The following is a 17,535-nucleotide window of genomic DNA, read 5'->3' on the forward strand; positions in this document are numbered from 1 at the left end:
CCAGAACCCAGCAAGAACAAGGAGAGGAGGGAAAGAGACAGCTAACTAAGGCACTAGAAATCCCGACTGCAAGTCATAAGCTCTGGCAGCCAGTAATCAGATGGAAAGCACAGCCATACAGGTCCTAATGCTGCTCCCACGCCCACAGCCACTCTGAATCCACAAAAAGAGACAATCCTATCTAGTTGTGTGAAAACAGTGAGAAACAGTCATAGAGATATTCAAGGAGACAATAAAACTAAGCAGAGAAAGGAGGAAACTGGTGATCAGCTGGCCGCTGCTGTTCAAGAAGCCTCTGCAAATGGGGGATGCTTGAACTATAGACCGCACCACACCACGGTGTGGAGAGGGAGCCGTTAGCTTAGCACTGGTGCTGCCACAGGGTCACCATCAGGCAGTGTGAGCCATGGGGTCACCATGGACCCCACAGGCAGAAGGCAGGCCTCTGGGCCTGTGCTGATAATTCTGTAGAGCTAAGAAACATTATTGTAAATATGCAAAAGGAATACTCCCCACTCCCAAGAAAGCAGCCAGGGATCGAAGCTGTGCCAGAGGCCCCCCGAGACACGGACCCCTGTTCTCCACCCGAGATCTGTGGCGCCAAGCCATGAGGACTCGACTTGGCAGTGCCAAGGTCTCTGCTACCACGCGGTGAGCTGTCGACCCTGGAACACTGCCTCACTCACGTGAGCCTGGAGCCCCACAGTAAAGGCCACAGAACCAGCATCAGAGAGCAGCAGCCCCCGAGTGTGCCACTGGACCCAGCCCACAACCACGTGTCCCGCTGGATCCAGCCTGCACATACTCTGTAGCCAGATGCTGTATAATGCCACGTCAGAGAGCCGTGGGTGGGGTGGATTACCTGCTTGGCCCGCTTCCTCGCCTCGTCCAGGGACCGTCCCCTCTCCACTAACCGCTGGACCACATTCTCCCACCGGCTCTGCACGCTGATCAGAAGGTTCTTGATGAGGACAACATCTTGTTTCTGACTAAAGTATTTCAGGTGCGTTCCAGTTTTGTCCAGTTCTACGATCTGCTCCCGGTGAGAATTTACTTCATTGGCGAAGACCTTTCCCAGGCAAAAGAGGCCATAATTAAAAACAAGGGGAAAACAGTCGGTTCTTAAAAACGTTTCTGGTATAATACAGACCACATGTTGTTTTCAAGGACAAACCACCCAGCTCCTGTGGGGTCCTGTGAACTGCCACACACCTTGTGCTCATCAATCTGAAACAAGACTGTGTCGAGGATAAGGCTTGGCCGAGAAGCCAGGTTTAGAGTCTGCTCGGCCTGGGTGAGCCAGTTGATGAAGTCCTGCAGGGAGGTATGGAACTCCACGGCCACGCTGAGTGCCTCTTCCAGCTTAGTCTGTGAAGACAGGTTGGGCAGCAGTGAGTCAGGGAGCCCATGGGGCTGTTACTGGTTGTCCCTGAGGGACCTCTCTTTCTGGAAGATTCCTAGCCCAACACTGCACACACAGCACTGCCCTAGCCAGTTCATCACTGCAATGCCTGCACAGAAATACATGCTGTACCTACACTGGAAAAATCAAACTCCTCTGAGGAAGCACTTGGCTACTGCTAAAAATACTTACATATGCTAAGCTGTGTTTTTATCCAATTAACAACAGAACCTGAAAAGGGAAATATTGACATTTGTCCATTGATAGCTGGGGGTCGCAATCCCTCTATCAGGGATGGCATTTGATCTTAGTTCTAGCCTGTTGTTCCCTGAGAGCGTGAAACAGAATGAGGTCTGAAGACTGCTGTTGTGGTTTTAAAAGAAGTGATGGAAGTCGTAATAGGTCAGAAATCAAATCTCTTTTCTATTTCTTTGTAAGTGCTTATAAAATAACTAACACAGACACCTCACTCTCAATCTCCTCCTCCTGGACTTACTAAGGGTAGTTAGAAAAGAATTACTTAACAGCATAGGACCTGAGTGGTCCATGACATTTAAAAGGACACCAAGTAACAGCCGATCTGTGGGTCACCTTTATCTATGTTGAGCAGACCGCGGTCGCTCTCTTGTGTCAGAAATTGCCACGAGCAGAGACACAACCCAGGCATTTAGGTGTGAGGCATGCACACTAATACTCCTGGTAGCTCACTGACACAAGGGAGAAAGCAGGAATGGCACAAAAGCAGTACAGGTCCTGCCACACCAGCCGGAGCACACACACGGGTCCTGCCACACCAGCCGGAGCACACACACAGGTCCTGCCACACCAGCCGGAGCACACACAGGTCCTGCCACACCAGCCGGAGCACACACACAGGTCCTGCCACACCAGCCGGAGCACACGCATGGGTCCTGCCACACCAGCCGGAGCACACGCACAGGGGTCCTGCCACACCAGCCGGAGCACACACAGGTCCTGCCACACCAGCCGGAGCACACGCACGGGTCCTGTCACACCAGCCAGAGCACACGCACAGGTCCTGCCACACCAGCCGGAGCACACACACAGGTCCTGCCACACCAGCCGGAGCACACACACAGGTCCTGCCACACCAGCCGGAGCACACGCACAGGTCCTGCCACACCAGCCGGAGCACACGCACAGGTCCTGCCACACCAGCCGGAGCACACGCACAGGTCCTGCCACACCAGCCGGAGCACACGCACAGGTCCTGCCACACCAGCCGGAGCACACGCACAGGTCCTGCCACACCAGCCGGAGCACACGCACGGGTCCTGCCACACCAGCCGGAGCACACGCACGGGTCCTGCCACACCAGCCGGAGCACACGCACGGGTCCTGCCACACCAGCCGGAGCACACGCACGGGTCCTGCCACACCAGCCGGAGCACACGCACGGGTCCTGCCACACCAGCCGGAGCACACGCACAGGGGTCCTGCCACACCAGCCGGAGCACACAAACAGGGGTCCTGCCACACCAGCCGGAGCACACGCACAGGTCCTGCCACACCAGCCGGAGCACACACACAGGTCCTGCCACACCAGCCGGAGCACACGCACAGGTCCTGCCACACCAGCCGGAGCACACACAGGTCCTGCCACACCAGCCAGAGCACACCCAGGTCCTGCCACACCAGCCGGAGCACACGCACAGGTCCTGCCACACCAGCCGGAGCACACACAGGTCCTGCCACACCAGCCGGAGCACACACAGGTCCTGCCACACCAGCCGGAGCACACGCACAGGTCCTGCCACACCAGCCGGAGCACACACAGGTCCTGCCACACCAGCCAGAGCACACACACGGGTCCTGCCACACCAGCCGGAGCACACACACAGGTCCTGCCACACCAGCCGGAGCACACAGGGGTCTTGCCACACCAGCCGGAGCACACGCACGGGTCCTGCCACACCAGCCAGAGCACACACACGGGTCCTGCCACACCAGCCGGAGCACACACACGGGTCCTGCCACACCAGCCGGAGCACACTCAGGGGTCCTGACACACTCGGGGCACACGCACGGGTCCTGACGCACTCTTGGGGCACACTCAGGGGTCCTGACGCACTCTTGGGGCACACGCACGGGTCCTGACGCACTCTTGGGGCACACTCAGGGGTCCTGACGCACTCTTGGGGCACACGCACGGGTCCTGACGCACTCTTGGGGCACACTCAGGGGTCCTGACGCACTCTTGGGGCACACTCAGGGGTCCTGACACACTCTTGGGGCACACTCAGGGGTCCTGACACACTCGGGGCACACTCAGGGGTCCTGACACACTCTTGGGGCACACTCAGGGGTCCTGACACACTCTTGGGGCACACGCACGGGTCCTGACGCACTCTTGGGGCACACTCGGGTCCTGACGCACTCTTGGGGCACACGCACGGGTCCTGACACACTCTTGGGGCACACGCACGGGTCCTGACGCACTCTTGGGGCACACTCAGGGGTCCTGACGCACTCTTGGGGCACACTCAGGGGTCCTGACGCACTCTTGGGGCACACGCACGGGTCCTGACACACTCTTGGGGCACACGCACGGGTCCTGACACACTCTTGGGGCACACGCACGGGTCCTGACGCACTCTTGGGGCACACTCAGGGGTCCTGACGCACTCTTGGGGCACACGCATGGGTCTTGATACACTCTTGGGGCACACGCATGGGTCCTGACACACTCTTGGGGCACACGCACGGGTCCTGACGCACTCTTGGGGCACACTCAGGGGTCCTGACACACTCTTGGGGCACACGCACGGGTCCTGACGCACTGTTGGGGCACACTCAGGGGTCCTGACGCACTGTTGGGGCACACTCAGGGGTCCTGACACACTCTTGGGGCACACGCACGGGTCCTGACACACTCTTGGGGCACACGCACGGGTCCTGACACACTCTTGGGGCACACGCACGGGTCCTGACGCACTCTTGGGGCACACTCAGGGGTCCTGACGCACTCTTGGGGCACACTCAGGGGTCCTGACGCACTCTTGGGGCACACGCATGGGTCTTGATACACTCTTGGGGCACACGCATGGGTCCTGACACACTCTTGGGGCACACGCACGGGTCCTGACGCACTCTTGGGGCACACTCAGGGGTCCTGACACACTCTTGGGGCACACGCACGGGTCCTGACGCACTGTTGGGGCACACTCAGGGGTCCTGACGCACTGTTGGGGCACACTCAGGGGTCCTGACACACTCTTGGGGCACACGCACGGGTCCTGACACACTCTTGGGGCACACGCACGGGTCCTGACACACTCTTGGGGCACACGCACGGGTCCTGACGCACTCTTGGGGCACACTCAGGGGTCCTGACACACTCTTGGGGCACACGCACGGGTCCTGACGCACTCTTGGGGCACACTCAGGGGTCCTGATGCACTGTTGGGGCACACTCAGGGGTCCTGACGCACTCTTGGGGCACACGCACGGGTCCTGACGCACTCTTGGGGCACACTCAGGGGTCCTGACGCACTGTTGGGGCACACTCAGGGGTCCTGACACACTCTTGGGGCACACGCACGGGTCCTGACACACTCTTGGGGCACACGCACGGGTCCTGACGCACTCTTGGGGCACATACTTTCCTCTCCTTGAGCTTGGTCTCCACTGACTCCCACTTCTCTCTCAGGTGAGTTAAGTCTTGGTTGATGTTGGTCTCTGCAGAGTCTGTCAGCATCTGCTGGCCCCTCTGCATCAGACTCCTGTACGTTTCTTCTTTGGCAGCAAAGGCAGTACAGATGTCCTAAGTGGAGACATTGGAAGACTTGAAAGAGTTCCATTTTTCTAGAGAATCTGTCCCAAACCCCATACCACATTTTCATCTTCCGACCTGCAGAGCAGCTCTAGCACACAGATGCAGCACTTTCCATTACAATGAGTTATCTAGTGATAACCCAACCACTGAAAGCCTCAGAAACCGCTATTGCTATCAGTGATTCTGCCTGCTAAGTTCTGAAGCAAGTTTACTTATACACTGTCAAGAAAGATGGCAGGCTGAAGAGTGGCTATGCAGTTCTGTGACCTTGAACAAGGTATTTGACCTTTCTGACCTTCTGTAAACAGAAGGACTCTTACATCCCCCTGTACAACCATGGCCTCTGTGGTCTAATTCCATCCTGTTCTTAGAGCACATGTGATGGACAGAAGGCAGAGGGCCCATCCAGCAAGAGGCTCAGGTTGTCATCCAGCCGCTCAAGGTAGAAGAGCCACAGGGTGGTGCTGCCCACGCCCAGCCAGAACCCTTCTGGAAGGCACGGGTGTGCATCTCCTACAGAACCTGAGAGAAATCTGCTGAAGTCCAGAACTAAGACCAGGGAAACAAGTTCACGGAGACCAGTTTGGTCACTGGTTCAACTATTATGTGGTCAGAGAATCAATGTTCCTATGTCCTCTATGACACTCAAAAATTTTCAGCTTTAAAATGTAAAGAATTGAGTCAAAGCTCATATACCATAAAATTTGCTTTAAGATTTGTAATTTGATGCTTTTAATACCTTCACAAAAGTGTGTGACTATTACCACTAATGCCAGAACCTTTTCGTCATATATTAACATATTAAAATTTCTTCACTCTTAAAAAAATAACCTGTTTCAAACAGAATTCTGTAAGACTGTTTTCTCTCAGAATTTTCAGAGAGGAGTGGATATAGACAGGCAATGTCGATATAATAAACTACAGTCTAAGTTAATGTCAGTCTCTAGTTCTGAGCAAGCAAGCCGGCTGCAAGTTTGTCTTTCCTCCCTCCCTTTGGGTGGCACTGGGTTAGAATTCAGGGCCTCACGCTTGCAAGGCAGGCGTCTGAGCTACACCCTTCGAGCTTCATTTCAACAGCTGACAGCACTATGGTTCTGGGTGGGAGAGAGCCCATGGGCACGGGCTCCACCCTGGACAGTGATACTGAAGCTTCGTCCTTTGTTCACATCTGGTCCAAGTGAGAAGCTCCAGCTCCAGCTCCATCACCGTCAAGACAAACAAGGAAGTTTCTTTTAACAGGATAAAACGTTTCCAGTTTTCTATGAAACCAGGTGACACTACCACAGTTGAACAATATTTTAAATCCAGTATGATTTTTGTTTATTTTGGTTTCACTGTAAGTAGTATAGTCTGGCCTCAAACTCTAAATGCTCTTGCCTCTATAGGCATTCACACCATGCCTGGCCTGATTATTATGGTGATTTTTCTTCATCCTTCAAGGCTCAACAGTTCATAACTTCCACAGTGCTATATTACTACCAGGCAAACTTCATTGCTCTGTATGAGGGAGTTCCCGTCTCACAATGTCGTCTCACAATGTCTAGACTTCTAAAACCCCTTTTTCCATGATCTCACATGTCTTAAAAACTTGAATCATTAAGTGATGTTGTTTACAGCACTTACCCAGTGATCCCTGCTGTCAAACACATCTCTTAGTTGTGTGTTCTCTATCATGAGTTGTGCAGTGCCAGGGCCTCCCTGAGGCCTGTCTGTTAGCTGGTGGCCCGCAGAGCAAGGAAAGGCATACGTACCGTGTGGGCATCCAGCTGTTCCTTGGCGGTTTCTGGTAAACCACCCAGAGGCTTGGATGCCAACAGGTGACGCTCCGTGTCAGCCAGCCACTGCTGCAAATCTTCAATTTCACCATGGAAACCTTTGGCCTGGAGTGATGGGAAATGTTACGTTTGGGCCACAGAACACTGTCACTTTCACACAGAAGACAAGCCTGACATGGGTCCCGCCTGCTCAGCCAGGCTGGTGCGTCTGCCCTGCCTGCCTGCCACCCCCCCACCCCCACCCCGGAGCACTCGGAAATAAGAGCATTACACTAAGCACCAGAGACACTCCCGCCTCTCCTGCTTCATTCTTTATCCCACTTATTTTTATTCCTCCCTCCAGGTATAAAATTAAGTTGCCATCTGTGAACCTATAAATGAATCCCTGCTATTTGGGGTTTTGCACGCTATAGAAGCTTCTAGATTTAGTCAAAATTCACCTGGTGCAATGCACCATCCAACTGCTGTTTTCTTTGTTCTGTTTTTTCCAAAACACTCTGCCAGCGTTGATTTAAACCCTGTAGCTTGTGCTGGAGACTGCTTGCTTCTTCGCCTGCGCTGGATGCGATGAGCTCATTTCCTGCTTTGTTCACAGCCTCCACGGTGGACTGATGAGCGAATACATCATTCCGGAGCACCTGAAAACGTTCAGATAGTGTCTTCACTTTTAGAGGACTATGGGGCTGTGCAACATTCTGACACACACTTCTCATAAGTGCTCATATCGATTCTGAAGGAATGGCTCTAACTTGCAGCTCTGAGTGTGTTGGGAGCTGTGTCTTCCCATGAAGTGGCCGTGAGGAGCCAGCTGGTTGCCACCACCAGGCACTAAGCACCTAGACAAAATTAAGAGTTCTAATATTTTTTTTTAGTTGATTCCAGCTCATTTTCATTGACGTTAATTTTCCTTTCTAAAGTAACTAAGAGATCGTTTCACTCCCATGTATTCATTTTCAAATTAAAATTATCTCAAGTCTAAAGCATACAAATTTTATAATTAGCAGTCTCAAAGGGAAAAAATAAACTTAAATATTTCCTTTTCTCTCAGTGGTGCTATGTCAAAATTAACTGCTATTTTCAAAGAAATCCCTCCCCTAACACTAATAAGAGATCATTATAATCCTGCCTTACCTTCATTGACACAGAGTTGGCAATAGTTAAAAAAAAAAGACCCTTGATTGATCCTCTCACCCCTGGGAGGGCAGTCTGGTCTGCACAGGGAAGACTTCAGAGAATTGGGGCCATCCAGGAGCGCTGCTTCTCTGACAGCGCTGACTCATTTTCCACACCATCTGGTTAAACAAAGCTTTCTAAAGGCTTCATTCCCAGGGTGTAAAGAGATATCTTTATGGAAAACATACACTCCGATATGTCTCTAGTAAAAACTGCTTTCTCAAGATGTAAGAGTTAACTATTCTCCTTATCCAACTTTAAAGGGCAATTCTATGTAATTCCTTCTAAATGGTCTTGAATGCCACTGGAAAGACAGAGCTCTGGAGTAGAAAAAGGACAGAAACGTTCCTTAGTTCCTTGGTTCCTTCCTTCCTTTCTTCCCTTCCTTCCTTCCTCCTTTCCCTTCCCTTCCTTCTTTCTTCCATTCCCTTCCCTTCTTCTTCTCCTCTTCTTCCCTCCCTCCTTTCCACAATTAAGTTGGAGACTCTAAATCCTCTAACTTTTAGCTTTCAAGAAATGGAAGAAAAAAAAAGGAGCTATTCCAAGGACTGAAAGATAAGAGTTAAAAGCTCCCTACAGATCTCCAGGTTCGGGTGTCTCTTTCTGGCCATCTCTGATGGTGAACCACACACATTTCTGATCACTGGCGTAGGCTACTTTTCAGACAATTTCCAGGTTTATGAAAATGAAAGTGCACCTATAAACTCATACTACGAGACTGTGCACACTTGGATTTTATGCAGAGCTAGCCTGGCAAGTCCTTGCTACTCGAAGCAAAGTCATAATGGAGACATTACAATATGAGGAAGGTTTCTATGTCAACATTGTACAAAAGAAATGCAAATTTCTGAATCAGATACAGCCAGACAATGACTATTGATGTAGACTGGCCCAGGAGAAAAGAAAGAAAAATTAACATTAAGGAACATTTACTGTGGAAAAAAAGAAAGAAGTTGAGCAAGAAAAGAGATTGCACATCATAGTCTTAAATGCCCAAAATTTAAATGTCCAATAGTTATCTCCTACCTGATTATCAAGAAAACTGACTTATGGCTAGGATTCAAGACTCTTAATATAAATGTTAAAGTCTATGAAAGATTGTGGGAACATCAGCATAACTACCGTGCAAAAACGTTCATGTGAGTCTGGCGACTTAGGGTTGGGGGTGATTTACTGAGAACATCAACCAAAGGGTCACACAGGTGGCAGCAGGCAGAGGGGTGTGTGCTTCTCAACAAAGACTTCCAAGCTTCGAATTAAAGGTATGACACATTTTAAGAATTTACATGTAATAAACAGTTCAAAACTGATTTAGAAAAGTGTGATATAAGTAGCCAGTCAAAAGTAAAGGCAACATTGAAACAGGAAAAAACACACAAAAAAACCCCACAAAAAACAAAAAAACACCTGTGCTAGGAGAGACAGACACAGAAGGAGCATGCCAAACAGGCTGGATTTGAGATGCATGACCACAGAAAGGCTACGAACCACGGTGAAGCCACACTTTGAGCCCAGGACATTTTAGGCTCTCCCCAACAACTTCAAATGGAATCCAAGGTGACATTAATCCAAGGACAGAGATAACAGGACTTAAATCTTCAGTGTTTGCCTTTCAGCCCTATTAAAAATTTAGTCACTGATTTCCCTTGTGTATTGTGTTTGGTAAGTGCCCTGAACCATGAGAAAAATATTCTGATCATCATCTTGAAGGAAGTGTTTAAGTACTTTAAACTCTGACTATACATGCAGAGTCGAACATCTGTTAAGATCACCCACTTGACAGGAGAAAAATGAAGTAATGAGGTTGACAAGAAATGTACTTATTACCTTACTTATGTAAGTGAAACCCCTCTGTACATCACCTTGACAATAATAAAAAAAAAAAAAGAGATCATCAACTTGAAAACCCAGCTTGCTGGCCCCAGAAAAGCACAGGGAAGAAGCACGAATGTGCCAGTGGCTACGTACGTGGTGCTTGGCGAGCTCGATTTCAATGGCTTTCGGGTCCCCTCCAATGGGCTTCTGTTCGCCGAGCAAGCCCTCGGTGTGTGTCAGCCAGGCCAGCAGCTCGTCCAGGGCATGCTGGAACTGACCCAGCGCGAGGAGGGCGCCCTCCAGCTTGTGCTGGAAGAGAGCAGAGTAGAGGGACCGTCACACATGAGGCACATCAGCAGAACAAGGGCGAAGAGCCATCACTTCCTGCCGCCTAGGTGCCCGAGCCAGGCCCCGGGGCACGTAACCATCTCTCCACACTTTTTGTGTGATGTTCTCTGTGGTCACAACATGGCACAGACAGGGAGAGTTGTCCGGAAAAAAGAGAATCTGGGTGCTTCAGGAGTTTTGCTAACTCCTGACGTGACTTGAACAAGTGTGTGGCATGTCAGAGGTCTCTGCACTCACCTGTCTGCTGACAATCCTCTCATCCAGGCTGTCCCAGATCAGCTTCAGCTCAAGCAAGGGGTCCTGCACCGTGTGCTTGTCGCTCTCTTCCGTCACTTTCTTCAGCAGAAGTTCTGCCTGATGGTTCAGCCTTTCCATTTCTATCTGTTGTTGGTAGGCCTCTGACTTAAACTGCTATTAAAAAATATACATATACAAGGACATTTTTAAAATCAGTAGCGTTAAGACAATAAAGAGCTAGCAAAGACTGAAAAAGGGGGGCGGGTACTTCCACTTTATGTGGTGGAAAGATGTCTATGTAATTTTGGTATTTTGTTTTTGTTCTTTATAGTAAACCAACAAACCTTATAGTTTAACTTATTCAAATGCCTTTATATATTCAATAGTGTGCTTTGAAATTACAGGGAAGAAAACACAAACACCGGTGAAACCCAGGAAACAATGCTTCTACCAAGCTCAGTATTTCCATCACACACACACACACATGCACGCACGCACGCGCGCGCGCACACACTCATTCTGCATTCCTCCCTCCCCCCACAACCACACTGTTTTTCATAGCTGTGTTACATTTTTCAGGACTTAGTTATTTCTATGCCTCACCCATGGCTGCCACTCTCCCTCTCCTGGTGCTTCTACATCATGCCATAGTGTTTCTATCTTTACTTAGCCAACCAACAGGTTAGGAAGTGGCTGACTATAATAGAAAACTGTCCTATCACAAATGATCATCATAAAATATTTATTTGAAGCTGCAATCATAAATAATTAATGGATAAGCAGCCTCTTATTCTCTTTAAACATATGACAGCAATAATTAAAAAGTAATAAAGTATAATGACCATTGGCTAAGTTCAAATTACTCTATCAACTTAAAAGAAGGTTTTCTCCAGTCAAGGACAAAGCACGGGGGGAGGGGGGGGGTGCGGGGGATGACCTTCCTGAGGTGCCTCCTGAGGGAGGGGGGAAGGTCGAGTCAGAGCCAGCCTCCGCGGCTCGGGCAGCGGGAGGCCTGCCCAGCCTGCCCGTGAAGGCTGTGGGTGGGGAGGAGCATGGGCATGGGAAACCCTGATGAGGCTGACGATCCGAAAGGCAAGGTAAAAGCAAGACAAAACAAAAACATCTTCCAGTCTAACCGTGGTAACGGCAAAGTTCTCAAAGAAAAATACATTTCTCAAGGAAACAGTCAAACTTTGAGATGAAAATGCTGTTTTAGTATCCGATAGTGGCTTTATGTAAGAATCTAGGGGCATTCGCTGACAAGAGGCCTCTGGGTGTGAAGCCCGAGGGAGGAGAGAGCTGAAGTCATGGCCCTAGATGGTCATGAGCTGGACACTCAGAGCAGAATGCTAGCCACAGGACGGAAAGGTCAGAGGCAACCACAAATACTCACAACCAGGGAGGTTCTGCTGCTACACGCCAATCATGCAGCACACACACAGAAAATGAAAACGTTACTGAACACTACATAATAAGACCAGTTAAACAGTGCCCATGGAATCATGAAATATGCTTACCCCTGCGTGCGCGCACACACACAGACACACACACACACACACACACACACACACACACACACACACACACACACACGCTGCTCCCAACACCAGGTTATCTGACATCTGAGAGATGCGAAGACAGTCGGGCCTAAGAGGAGCTACATCTGGGTGTGTAATATCTGGATAATGGAAAAGTTGCTTTTCCTCCTTTGTGCTTATTTAGATTTTCTGACTTTCCAATAATAACCAAGTATTAATTAATGCAAAGAAAACATTCAGTGTTTTATTTAAAGAGCACATACTTTTCTATTGTTCATTCTAGGTAGGCAATGTATTAAACACAGTTCAAAATAAAAAATGTGAGATGCTTCAATTATGTAAAATAAATCAATTTATACAAGGAATCCTGTGACTCAACAACTAAAACAATGCAAGGAAGTCTTGGATAAATTACTTAGGCCCCAACATGTACCTTTAACTCTTCAATCTGCTGCTTGACAGTTTCGAGATCTGTTCCGATGGGAGACAGCGAAGCTAACTTCCCACCCGCAATGTCTACCCAGTCAAAGACTGCCTGAAAGAAACATATAAAAGTACCAAAATATGTCACAAGTTATAGAAAAGGGCAATTATAAGGAAGGATGGTTATTTTACAAAAAATTAAGGACTACCTAAACAAAAGCAATATAATGGAAGTTGTCCCAAATATGAAATAGCTAAAATAGCTATTGCTTTAACTCTACATCCATAAATATGCAAGAGGAATTCTTTACTGAATATTATTAGACTATTAACCCCACACATAGAAGCAGTATTGAGATCTCTATTCTACTTTGCAACATAGACTTCACAGTCAGGGAAGAAAATTATCCTACAAAGGCTCAGGTTTTCAAGTTCTAAACATAAAACAGAATTACTCTGTACCTCAAAGCAATGGCCAGAACATTAGGGAGGGGCAGAAAGCATCTGGCGCATTCAGGTTACCTTAAACCTGCCTGGGAGCTGGATGGTAGCCCAGCAAATGATCAGACCAGCTGAGCACCTGGGGCCAGCTCCTGACAGCTGGTGGAACTGTTTCTCAACGGAGCACAGGTGACCAGCCACACTGGAGCAGCACAGCATATGCCAGGCCCTGTGCCGACTCACGGTGGGCCATGGTGTCTGACCTGGGAGCATGTAAGGGCCGCTGTGAGGACCCACCCACAGCCCAGTCTTGCATACACAGGGGACTCTGTTTTGCTTTGAACAGGAAGGAGGCTGTTACAATAAGGAGTTTTTTTCATGTTTCCAAAGTTCAGAACCCCTTTTCAGCTGACATCAAGCCTGGCTGATAGTGTGAATACTGGCACAAATGCAGAAGTGAGGTGGCTGATGGTGTGTACTGGTGTGAATACACAAGTGAAATGGCTGGTACGAATGCAGAGGTCAAGTGGCTCAAAGAGGAGACAGCTATGCTCATCTGAGCTTTGGAAGTATGTGCTTAGGGTTCTGAAGGAGGGTGCTGGCTGGTAGGAAACGGAACAAAGTTAGAGAATGTTGAAAAAGAAATAGCAGCTGTTTGCCTTAGCCAACAGAGGAGCTGTTGATATTAACAGTGCCAACTTCCACAGGGTTAATGAGCCGAGAACCTTCAGGGATGGAGAAACAGCTGTTCAAGTGAATGCCACAGGCGGAGAAGACACTGCACAGCACGCAGTGGCCCGGGGAGCCACGTCTGCTTTGGTGCACAGGGCTCACCGGCGTCAGCCAACTCTCTGGCTTCTGTTGACCGGTTGGTATTTTTAGTGTTTACTCCTCTCATTCCAGAGCACGTCCTCTTGTACCATAATTCAGTCTCTGCTCCATTTCATTACCTGATACTGAACTGTTCACGAAAAACAACTGTGTGGGAACACTTGCTTGCGTTTAAAAAGCATGAAAATATGTCTTTTCAAGCTAAAGTTCACTGGAAGTGTGTACTGAGCCATTTAGACTTGCCTGTAAATCCACATGTCTGAAAGGTGAGAAACTATCTTCTAGAGGTCAGAGCGGCCGCAGGGCCGCAGGAGCGGGTGCACCCCACCCCGCCTCCCCCGCCCTCCGTGGAGGTGGGCACAGGGCGCCTGGCCCTACCTGTAGTCCGTCCTGGTACTGAACTGCAGTCTGCATGGCCTCCTCGAGTTTGTCGATCCGGTCCCTCCAAGCTTTGTTTAGAGAGTCCCATGCTGAATTTAGCTACAATACACATGTTATGTCTGTCTCAATATCAACATTTAAACTCATGACTACTTTTAACAAAGGCATTGAGTTTGGATTTCCAGGGAAACTTTCTGAGGGGTGAAAATGAGGGCCGCACCTCATCTATACTCTTCTTCACGATGGGTTTATCGGGCTCCCCGCACGCGGCAATGAGCTCAGAGCCCAGGCTAATGACCACAGCCAGTTCCTCCTGCAGCCCATCCACTTCCTCTCTGATGGCCTGGAGCAAAGCAAGAAGACAGCCTCAGAAGACGATCAAAGCCACACAGAAACCAAGTCAGCACTAGTTAATGCTAGGAGATTACAGCCATCCTAATCTCCTTGTTTCCTAATTTCCTGCTTTCCTTCATTTTGTAACTTGTGCTTAGAATTCCTTGGTTGAATATATATTCAATCAACAAATATACTTAATAAGTATGAGCAGTGTAGACAGAGAGAAAACAGGCCTGGCTCTCAGGTCAATGAATTCAACCAATGGCAGTCACGAGGAGAGTGTAATGGGATTCAATATCATGAGGAAAGATTTACAGAGGAATCTGGAAGCTGGAGCAGCATCTGTACCTAGAGTGTGTGTGTGAGTAGGAGATATATTGGGCAAAGGCACAGACACAGGAAGGACATTTCAGCTGGGGGTACCATGTTCTAACTCAGGGAAGAGAGGACACTTGGTAAAAGAGCAGCAGGGTAGGCCTGGGCCGGGCTGGGCTGGGCTGGGCTAGGCTGGGCTGGGCTGGGCTGGGCTAGGCTGGGCTGAGCTGGGCTGGGCTGAGCTGGCTGGGCTGAGCTGGGCTGGGCTGAGCTGGGTGGGCTGGGCGGGGCAGTCAGGGCTGGGCTGGGCTAGGCAGGGCTGGGCTGGGCTGGGCTGAGCTGGGCTGGGCTGGGCTGGGCTAGGCTAGGCTAGGCTGGGCTGAGCTGGGCTGGGCTGGGCTGGGCTGGGCGGGGCAGTCAGGGCTGGGCTGGGCTAGGCAGGGCTGGGCTGGGCAGTCAGGACAGGGCTGGGCTGGGCTGAGCAGTCAGGGCTGGACTGGGCTGGGCTGAGTTGGGAAGGGCTAGGCTGGGCTGGGCAGTCAGGGCTGGACTAGGCTGGATTGGACTGGGCTATGCTGGGCTGAGTTGGGCTAGGCCAGGCCAGGCTGGGCAGTCAGGGCTGGGCTGGGTTGGACTGGGCTGGGCTGGGCCAGCTGAGTTGGAAAGGGCTGGGCCAGGCTGGGCAGCCAGGGATGGACTGGGCTAGGCCAGGCCAGGCTGGGTAGTCAGGGCTGAACTGGGCTGGGCTGGGCTGGGCTGGGTCAGGCTGGGCAGTCAAGGCTGGGCTAGGCTGGGCTGGGCTGGACTGGGCTGGACTGGGCTGGGTAGTCAGGGCTGGGCTGGGCTGGGCTGGGCTAGGCCAGGCTGAGTTAGGAAGGGCTGGGCGGGGCTGGGCAGTCAGGGCTGGGCTGGGCTGGGCTGAGTTGGGCTAGGCCAGGCCAGGCTGGGCAGTCAGGGCTGGACTGGGCTGGGCTGTGCCAGGCTGAGTTGAGTTGGGAAGGATGGGCCGGGCTGGGCTGGGCTAAGTTGGGAAGGACTGGACCGGGCTGGGCTGGACTGGACTGGGCTAGGTCAGGCCAGGCTGGACAATCAGGGCTGGGCTGGGTTGGACTGGGTTGGGCTGGGCCAGCTGAGTTGGAAAGGGCTGGGCTGGGCTGGGCAGCCAGGGCTGGACTGGGCTAGGCTGGACTGGGCTGGGCTGGGCTGGGCTGGGCTGGGCTGGGCTGGGCTGTGCCAGGCTGAGTTGAGTTGGGAAGGATGGGCCGGGCTGGGCAGTCAGGGCTGGGCTGGGCTGGGTAGTCAGGGCTGGGCTGGGCTGGCCTGGGCTGGCCTGGGCTAGGCCAGGCTGAGTTAGGAAGGGCTGGGCCGGGCTGATCAGTCAGGGCTGGACTGGGAAGCCCGGGCTCCCTCCAGCAGGCACAGGGCGTCTGAGGGATTGGAAGGAGTGCCATGTAAGAGCAGGTCTAGAAAGACGATGTGCAGCAAGGTTCAAGGCCAAGTAGAGAGACCTCACTTTGGACTAAGTTGGAAGCCAAGAGCAGAGATATGGGGCCCTGAAATAAGGCAGAAACAGGGGGACAGGGTCAAGTTGCTTGACATCTGACTTTGTGGCCTCCAGTGAAGCGTGTGGGCAGCCTCTCCTCCACTAACCACTATTCCCTCCATGGCCCAACCAAGTAGATACATTGTGGTGGTTCTGGGGTTTGAATTCTAGTCCTTGTGCTTGCCAGGCAAGTGTTCTACCACTGAGCCTTACCTCCAGCCCTAAAATACAAACTTTAACAGAGTAAATCCTAATAGTTGCCAAAAGAACTCTTGTTCGTCACGTTCTGCTTACCTCTGCTGCTTCCTGCTGCTGCTTCACAATGGAGGGGTCAATGCCGGGGGTCTCCAGGTCACGGATAAAGTCTTGAGTGTCTTTAGTGGTAACGACCAGAGACAGGTGATCACACCAAAACTTCTCTGCGAGCTCCATCACGTCCAGCAGTCTGGCCTCCCGTTCTTCCACCAGCGCGTGGATGTTCTCCCAGACAGAAACCATGCGGTCAAGTTTAGCCTGCACAGCTATGGCGGCCCAACAAGAGCATCAGTTACCCCCATGAGGCGGTTAAGCAAATCCTTAAGCTCACACAGAGGGCAGTCATTTCCTGCTAACTCTAGAACTAGACCTGGCTGGTGGTGGTTTAGTGAGGACCACAGGCCCAGGGGCCAGCCTTTGACAACACACATCTGTTCTCCCCCGGCTGAGCAAGGCTCCTCTTGACCCTGGTGTGCAGAAAGGTCAGTGAGCTGAGAGTGGACCTGGGTTACCCTATTTTAAGTTCAATAATTCAGGCCTCAATCCCAGCTAGTTAGTGAATTTTCTTATGCATTCAGCTCAGGAGTGCTACTGTCAGTTCAGCCGCAGGAATGTGGCAATGATATGTGTTTGTTGGCTTCCTTCTGAAGTCCTCAAGGATTTCTACTGTGTCTCTGCTCTTCCTTAGCACTCATGGTGCTGTCTGGACTGGCTATGGTTGGCTAAGTCACAGCTTGTGGTAAGAATCAGCAATGAAAAAGAATGCAAATCCAGGAGCTTTGACCTTACCCCCGTCATGCTTTAACCTATTGGTTTAAAGGCCCAGAGAACATTCAACCAACCTGTACTCAACTAGATAATTCCATGGATTACTTTCACAAACACAGGAATGATGTTCACCAGGGTTGTACCCTAAGCACACCCAT

At 51.0% G+C, this 17,535-nt stretch overlaps 1 protein-coding gene across 4 annotated transcripts in view; it reads right to left on the reverse strand.

Moving 5' to 3' along the window:
- Dst (dystonin) overlaps positions 1–17,535 on the reverse strand; it is a 327,245-nt gene that overhangs the window by 30,386 nt on the left and 279,324 nt on the right. For all 4 annotated transcript variants that reach the window (XM_042696942.1, XM_042696940.1, XM_042696939.1 and 1 more), the window contains 11 exons: positions 16,649–16,875; positions 14,381–14,503; positions 14,158–14,259; positions 12,518–12,619; positions 10,547–10,720; positions 10,115–10,270; positions 7,414–7,611; positions 6,950–7,078; positions 5,025–5,186; positions 1,213–1,368; positions 863–1,069 (listed from right to left, as the gene is read on the reverse strand). In XM_042696942.1, the coding sequence (XP_042552876.1) occupies positions 863–1,069; positions 1,213–1,368; positions 5,025–5,186; positions 6,950–7,078; positions 7,414–7,611; positions 10,115–10,270; positions 10,547–10,720; positions 12,518–12,619; positions 14,158–14,259; positions 14,381–14,503; positions 16,649–16,875 (1,736 nt within the window). The remainder of the gene's footprint in view (positions 1–862; positions 1,070–1,212; positions 1,369–5,024; positions 5,187–6,949; positions 7,079–7,413; positions 7,612–10,114; positions 10,271–10,546; positions 10,721–12,517; positions 12,620–14,157; positions 14,260–14,380; positions 14,504–16,648; positions 16,876–17,535) is intronic.

The sequence above is a fragment of the Dipodomys spectabilis genome, unplaced genomic scaffold (assembly GCF_019054845.1).
Source record: "Dipodomys spectabilis isolate Male_0828 unplaced genomic scaffold, ASM1905484v1 ptg000213l, whole genome shotgun sequence".
Classification (NCBI taxonomy): Eukaryota; Metazoa; Chordata; class Mammalia; order Rodentia; family Heteromyidae; genus Dipodomys; species Dipodomys spectabilis.